This window comes from Microtus ochrogaster, chromosome 7, assembly GCF_000317375.1.
Source record: "Microtus ochrogaster isolate Prairie Vole_2 chromosome 7, MicOch1.0, whole genome shotgun sequence".
Taxonomy (NCBI): Eukaryota; Metazoa; Chordata; class Mammalia; order Rodentia; family Cricetidae; genus Microtus; species Microtus ochrogaster.
In genome coordinates this window covers 11,945,068-11,952,983 of record NC_022014.1, presented here as the reverse complement: position 1 = coordinate 11,952,983, position 7,916 = coordinate 11,945,068, and the positions used below count along the sequence as shown (strand labels likewise).

General features: G+C 55.7%; 1 protein-coding gene across 1 annotated transcript; it reads left to right on the top strand.

Moving 5' to 3' along the window:
• Positions 1 to 247: 247 nt before the first annotated feature.
• On the top strand, positions 248 to 2,269 carry Socs1 (suppressor of cytokine signaling 1). The gene is made up of 2 exons (XM_005349309.2): positions 248 to 659; positions 1,168 to 2,269. The coding sequence occupies exon 2, from the start codon at positions 1,218 to 1,220 to the stop codon at positions 1,854 to 1,856; it is 639 nt and encodes a 212-aa protein (XP_005349366.1). The 5' UTR covers positions 248 to 659; positions 1,168 to 1,217; the 3' UTR covers positions 1,857 to 2,269.
• The last annotated feature ends 5,647 nt before the right edge of the window (positions 2,270 to 7,916 follow it).

The following is a 7,916-nucleotide window of genomic DNA, read 5'->3' as shown; positions in this document are numbered from 1 at the left end:
GCTGGGTGGCCGACGGGAGGGGCCTGCGAGTCGGGCTCCGAGGCTCCAGGGGAGGGCGGTGGCCCCGCCGGGCTCGACTGGCTCCCGGGCTCCAAGACAGGACGAAATTGCCAAGGCTTTCGGGTCCTGGGCGGTAAGGACCCTGGCAGGGAGGAGCTTCTTAGGGGGGCGCAGGCTCCAGGCGAGGCGGAGCCCAGACCAGAAGGTCGCAGACACCGGGAGGAGAGGAGGCGTGTTAACGCCGCACGAGCATCCCACCCGGCCGGCTGCAGGGATGTGGGGCGAAGGTGGCCAGAGCAAAAGAGCGGGCACCAGGTCTTAAGGTGGCTATTCCAGACACAGACCAGAAGGTTCGGGGCGGAGCCAGAACCCCAGGACGCAGAGGTCCCCAATCAGGGCAGGTGCGAGGCAAGACCCAGCTAGGAAACAGACTACAGGGAGAGACGCTGGAGAAGACCGAGGACTCGCTGGAAAGAGAAACCGAAAGCGGCGGTGGGTGGGACCGGTGGGTGGGGCCTCCCTGGTTTAAGAGCCTGATGCAGGGGCGGGCAGCAGCAGAGCGAGCTGCGGCCGTGGCAGCTGCAGGGCTCCAGGCCCCGGAGCATGCGCGACAGCCGCCCCGGATCCCTCAGCCGCGGCGCCCCGCGTCCCGCCGCCAGGTGAGCCGGAGCAGCGGCGGAGGAGGAGGCGGGCGGGGATGGGAGGAAGGGGAACAGAGCCCCGCAAGACTGGCCTTGTAGACTGCGTGGTGGGGTCGTGGATGCCTCGTCTCTGGTGCCCACCCGCCCCACCGGCTCGTTCAGGCGGACCCCCGCGCTCGCGGGGTGCCGGCAGCGCCGCCTCTTCGGCCCTGAGCCCAGATCGCCCGCCCGGGTTCCAGTCCCCGGCGTGGCCAGCAGGCGGCAGCCGCTGGGCGGCGAGCCACCAGCGGGGACGGCCGGGAGTCGGGCCCCTCTCCACGCCCCCTTCTCCACGCGCGCGGGGAGGCCGGGCTCCACCGCCAGCCTGGAGGGGTTCCACGTACGGGAACGGCCTACTTCGCAGATGAGCCCACCGAGGCTCAGAGCCTCCGGGCGGATTCTGCGCTCCGCCCTCGGTCCTTGGGGTCCGCTGGCCGGCCAGCGCCACCCGGACGCCGGGCTCACTGCCTCTGTCTTCCCCCATCAGCGCAGCCCCGGACGCTATGGCCCACCCCTCCGGCTGGCCCCTCGTGTAGGATGGTGGCACGTAACCAGGTGGCAGCAGACAATGCGATCTCCCCGGCAGCAGAGTCCCGACGGCGGCCAGAGTCCTCCTCATCCTCATCTTCATCCTCGCCGGCGGCCCCCGCACGTCCGCGGCCCTGCCCTGCGGTCCCGGCCCCGGCCCCTGGCGACACTCACTTTCGCACGTTCCGCTCCCACTCCGATTACAGACGAATTACGCGGACCAGCGCGCTCCTGGACGCTTGTGGCTTCTACTGGGGACCCCTAAGTGTGCACGGGGCGCACGAACGGCTGCGTGCCGAGCCCGTGGGCACCTTCCTGGTGCGCGACAGTCGCCAACGGAACTGCTTCTTCGCGCTCAGCGTGAAGATGGCTTCGGGCCCCATGAGCATCCGCGTGCACTTCCAGGCCGGCCGCTTCCACCTGGACGGCAGCCGCGAGACCTTCGACTGCCTCTTCGAGCTGCTGGAGCACTACGTGGCGGCGCCGGGCCGCATGTTGGGGGCCCCGTTGCGCCAGCGTCGCGTGCGGCCGCTGCAGGAGCTGTGTCGACAGCGCATCGTGGCCGCCGTGGGCCGCGAGAACCTGGCGCGCATCCCTCTTAACCCGGTACTCCGCGACTACCTGAGTTCCTTCCCCTTCCAGATCTGACCGGCCGCTGCCGTGCCCGCAGCATTAAGTGGGGACGCCTTATTATTTCTTATTATTAATTATTATTATTTTCCTGGAACCACGTGGGAGCCCTCCCCGCCTGGGTCGGAGGGAGTGGGTGTGGAGGGCGAGGTGCCTCTGGCTTCTGGCCGGAGACCCCATCCCGCCTCTCGAGGGTCTTCCCCTCCTGGTGCTCCCTCCGGGTCCCCTGGTTGTAGCAGCTTGTGTCTGGGGCCAGGACCTGAACTCCACTCCTACCTCTCCATGTTTACATATTCCCAGTATCTTTGCACAAACCAGGGGTGGGGGAGGGTCTCTGGCTTCATTTTTCTGCTGTGCAGAATACCCTATTTTATATTTTTACAGTCAGTTTAGGTAATAAACTTTATTATGAAAGTTTTTTTTTTAAAGAAAAAAAAAGATTTCTGGAGCGTATGTTTTGGCCAAACGTCCTGGGTTGGGGACAGGGGTATGCAGATTGACTTTCTTGAAGTGGTTGGGGATTTGGGCAGCGGACACAGCTCCACCCACAGCACTGGGGACCAAACTGCCAGGCTACTTTTGGTTTGTGTTTGGAAAGATGGCGGCTCCAGTCTGAGCTCTCCTGGTTATCCGTGCCTGGTCTCTGCCACCCCGGCTTGAGCGAATCCAACAGCCCCTGACACTTAGTATTGCCTTGTTCCCAGTTTACAGAGAAAGCCGAGCGACAGGTCATTGTGCCAGACCTCTCCTGGTGGAGGTGGGCCCTTTTGGCTGCCCACCCAGCATCATTTGAAAAGGATGACAGAGAGGAAACTTCTTTGCTCCTCTGACCACAACTACTTCCAGGAAGAGGGTGGGGCAGAGCGGCCAGGGCTCACCGAGTTTTTGGAAGGAGTGGCGAGTTCTGCAGTCAGAGGGGATGATGAGCCGAGCTGGCTTGGCTGTTGCTTCCCACCCTGCTCTGCCTTGTGTACTTTTTTGGAGCCAGAAAGCTGCTTTGCGGTCTGTGGTGGCAGGGGCCCTGGTGCTGCTGGTGGCTGGGGCAATTCCCTTTGCCTCTCTGAAAGGCCCAGCTCTGTGAGACACTGGTGGCAGGCGTCCAGGTGGAAGGGCTGTTTCAGGACACTTGTGGGGCACCAGAAAGGACCCAGGACCCCTGGCTTTGAGACAGGTGATCTGGATAGTAACTGGTGGGTACTGAGTCACAGCTGAGTTTGGGGCTAAGCATGTCCCACTTCATCTTCGGGAGTTGTCATGACTCCTGCAGCCTAAGACGTGCTTCTAGTGGCTTTCCTAGTGTTCAGTGAGAGGAATCAGCTGCTCTGGGCACACTGGCCTGGCCCAGGCTTGCTCTGTGGTTTTAAAGGGCCAACGTCCTCCAGGACAAGGTGGCCAGTCCTTCAGGGAGTGGGCTGGGAGGATGGAGGCCATATTTGTCCTCTTTCTTCTTTTTAGCCCCATGCTGCTGTCTGAGTTATGGAGGTCCTACCCTTGCAGGGCAGAGACCAGGTGGCAACACTAGTGACATCTTGCAGACCCCCTAGATAGAGGTGTGGGGGGTGGTAGCTGCGAATGCCCTGCTTAATACTCAGCCCGGCCTGGAGTCAAGCTCCTACCCTGGGGAAATAGGCCAGCAGGCAAAGAGGAGCTCCCACACTGGCAAGGACCAGTTGGCCTTCACCTGGGCCTTTTGATTGGTACTGTGGTACTGTTGGCATCCCGATTTTACAGGCAGGGACCAGGCCCTCCTTCAAGCATAGGTTGAAGGCAGGTAATTTTACAGCATGCCAGGGGGATTTCCTGGTCTGAAAAACGTTGACAAGTTCTGTGTTCATCACAGAAGTCTAAATCACAGACCCATTGCTTGGTGAAAGCCTGAGGCAGAACGGCTAGGAATAAAGACTGCCATCCCTCACACTCCCCAGAGCTGGCCCCTTCTTCCCTTTATGAGTCATTTGAAAAAAATCCATCTTGACATACGGAAGGTGACCTAAAAGCCCCTGGGAGCTGCACTCCAGTGTCTGTGTGTCTGTCGCGCTGTGGCTTCCCTGGGGTGCAGGTTCTCTATCTGGCCCTCAAACCTCAGCCTCATGATTCAGCAGTGCTTACGTCAGTGCAGAAGAATGAAAAGTGAGAGGAGGGAGCAAGCAGGGGGCCAGGTGGAGTGTGGGGCGGGTAAGTGGGGAAAGGAGCAGGGCTGAGAGCGCACGCACACACACACAGGTGTGAGGCCAGCCTAAAAGCCAATACAGCTGGCATCTGTGCTCTTGTTTTCCTGAGGTGGAAGAAAAGGCTCAGGTGCAGGAAGCTCAAAGTGGCAGCCAGGCCTTGGACAGTATGACTGTCCTGTTCTCAGTAAAATGAGTTTGTTTCCTTCCTTCCTTCGTTCCTTTCTTTCCCTTTGTTTTTTTTGGAGACAGGGTTTCCTGTGTGTAGCTCTAGCTGCCTGGAACTCACTCTGTAGATGAGGGTGGTCTCGAACTAGAAACCCACCTGCCTCTGCTTCTGTTCTTCCTGAGTTCCCCTCCACCCAGCAGAGATTCTTGAAAGAGTTGGGGAGGGAAAGAAGAGGGAGAAAACCTGTGAAAATGCATTCCTGGGCTTCCCCTCATCCTGTGAGCTCTCTTTGACCTTAGGAGTTGGTCATGAAATGGACAGCCGTGCCTCTTCTTTGGAGTGTCCACTTAGCACAGAACCATGGTATGTAGTAGGTACCTAATCTCTGCACAGGGAAGGATGTTTGGAGGTCCAGATGACAAACACTATGGTGGAGTCTGGGAAGACTGAGAGTTCAAGGTCAGCCTGAGCTATATAGTGAGGAATAATGAACACATTTCACACATTTCAAATGCTCTTGTAACCCCTAAGGACGCAGAATTGAAGGGAAGAAGGTTCTGTACCACATACATATAAAGGAATGGTACTCCAAAAAGGGGCAGGGCTTAGAGGAAAACTAGCAGTGCTGGTGGTGGTGGCACTGGAAGATGTCAGGAAGGTCATCCAAGAGTCCTTGGAATAACACCTGACCAGGAAAGAGATGAACTGACCAAGAAAGATGGGGAAAAGGCTTACCGGGCAAGTACAAAGGCCCCACCCACAGCAGAGCCTGCTTCTGTTCACCACATATTGCCCCAGAGGGGAAGGCTAGATTGTGCTGTGCAGGGCCCCATCCGTCTCAATTTTAGGGAAGCCCATTGGGAACCAGGAAGGTGGGTGGGCCGACAGGTAGTTGTGACCTGGCCACTTGCATAGCTGCTCTGTACCCCTGGGCAGCAGCTGGCCAGGCCTCCCACAGACATCACCCGGAAGTGCCTAGAGTAACAAGAGGGGGTTCTCACTCAGCCTGTTTCTGGGGGAGCCTCAAGGTTCCTCTGAGGAGTACTATTTTCACCAAAGCAAAATCACACAGGGATAGCGGTGCCTAGCGTGGCACCTTGAACTTGGAATTGGGACCTAAGCCACAACCCTTATGGGAACCGTGGGTCCCAGGCCTACAAGTAACGGGGATGCTGGTGCATCTCCACCTGTCTTGCCCTTGCACAAGGTATGGACCAGCAGCTCTGCCTGTTATGCCAGTCCCCACAGGCTTGAGGACCCAAGGCCTTCAGGGGGCCCTTGCCTAGCTTTGGCCCAGTACTCACAGCTTCTGCTTCCTGGATGTTATGCTTTTTGTGGTAGTTTGTAAGGTGTAGTTGGTAGGTGCCGGCCATGGTAGATGGCTAGGTAAAGCATTGGTCCAGGCAAATTCTGTTTCAGCCAGCAGTGCTCAGGCTGCCACAGACCGCACTTGATAACATCACTGCACTTACTGGGCTACGCTGAGCTTTGCTTGGCTCTGATAGGCTCCCTTCACCAGTGGTCCCTTGTGGAGGGAATGGGGGCCTGTGTCTTCAGCCTGCCTGTCTCGAGGTCACACTAGGTCACCCCTGTCCACAGCTCCTTTTAGAATATTTATTTTTAATTATGTGCATGTGCATGTAATTTGTCTGCAGAGGCAGTGTCCTTGAGGTCAAAGGTGGTATCAGATCCCCTGGAGTTAGATTACAGAATGACTGTAAGCCACTTGATGTGGGTACTGGGAATTGAATTCAGGTTGTCCTAGGTTTTTTTTCTGTTGTAATAAAACATTGACCAAAAGCAACTTGGAGAAGGAAAGGGTTTATTTCATCTCTCAGGTCATAACACACCTTCGAATGAAGTCAGGCTATAAAGAATTTGGAGGGAGAAAATTAAGCAGAAGTCAGGAGTTTGCCCATAAGTATAACTCAGGACTGCCTGTCCAGGAGTTGGCATAGCCCACAATGGGCAGGGCCCTTCCACATCAATCATTAATCAAGAAAATGCCCACACAGCTACATCCACAGGCTGATCTGATGGAGGCCATTCTTCAAGTAAGGTTCCTACTTCCCAAGTGACTCCGTGTCAAGTTGATAAAAACTGACCAGCACATGGGTCATCTCTCCACTCCCTAACCCTTTTTGTTTGTTGGTTGGTTGGTTTTTGTTTTTCGAGACAGGGTTTCTTTGTAGCCTTGGCTGTCCTAGAACTTGCTCTACAGACCAGGCTGGACTGAAACTCAAGAGATCCATTTGCCTCTGCCTCCCAAGTGCTGAGATTAAAGGCATGCGCCACCACCACCTGGGCCTTAACCCTCTTTTTAAAGACTGGGTCTCCTAGGTCTCCACTTTAGTTCTAAGTTAGCCTGGAACTCACTTGCAGTCCTCCCACCTCAGCCTTTGAGAGCTAGAATTACGGCTTTGGACCACCGTGCCGTGCTCACCTACCTTGTTCAGTCCTCAGAGATTCAACAGTATCCCCAGCTCAATCTAGGCCCTACTGACTCTTACCTCCCTATAGCAGGCTTTCTTGTACCAGCAATCAGCAACCAAATCAAGACATGGAGACTTCTTATCAATTATGAATGCTTGACCTTATCTTATGCTAGCTCTTATAACTTATATTAAGCTGTTTCTCATCATCTGTTTTGCCTTGAGGCTTTTTACCTTTCTTTCATTGTATATGTCCTCCTTTCCTGCTTCCTCGGTGTCTGTCGGGCTGACCCTGTGTCTCCCTCTCTTTTGCTCTCATTCTTTTCCTCATCCTCTCTTTTCCAGCCTAGATTCCTCCTCCTCCTTATTCTGTCTGCCAGCCCTGCCTCTCCCTCTACTGCCTGGCTATTGGTAGTTCAGCTTTTTATTAGACCAATCAGGTGCCTTTGGCAGACAAGGTAAAACAGCAACACCAGCTTTACATAATTGCATAACTAAACAGATGCAGCATAAACAAACAAATGTAATGCATCTTTACGGACACCTCCGCCCACCATGTAACTCAGGATCTCAAGCCCATCTCCTCACCTGCAAATGCTGTAAGCTACTAGCCTTCCAGACCATGTCAAATAAAAAGACACCTGAAAGTATTGGACAAGAGTCTTGCGAAGTAGCCAAGGACGACCTTGAACTCATGATCCTCCTTCCCCAACCCCTTGGGTTCTGAGATACCAGTGTGTGCCACCACACCTGGCCTTTCCTGCTTTAGATTAGCACCATTTGTTGTTACCTGCCAGCTGTTAGGCTTGACCCAGCTTCCATTATGAAGGAAAAGGCTGAGGAATGCCCCGTTTCGGTGGGTGGACAGCGGGCTGGGTTTTGGGCCTAGCTGAAGATCATTATCCTAGTCACTGTAGGTGACAGGGCTGAAGGTTTATACCAGGGATGTTCACAGGCCAGCCAAAGCTCAGAGACCCCACTTTCCTTACCTGACCTTTCCCATCGTGCAGGCCCAGAAAGCCAAAGCAGGCTGGTGACAGGGAGAGCTGCCAGATTAGAATGGACCCTGAGGCTGGAAAGGACCCATAGGTGCCTATGAGGGTGAGCCAGAATCCAGGAAGCGTGAGACAGTTGATTCCCTATGAGGGTGGAGCCTGGAAGGTGACAGGAAAAGTTGGCCCTACCCAGGAACCTGCAGGGACATGTGGGTGAACCAAACACTCCCTCCCACAGTTAGGTGCAGCAAGGAGGGAGGGCCAGATGACCAGGATGAAGGAGAGGACGGGGTGGGGTCTGGGTGACTCAGCCT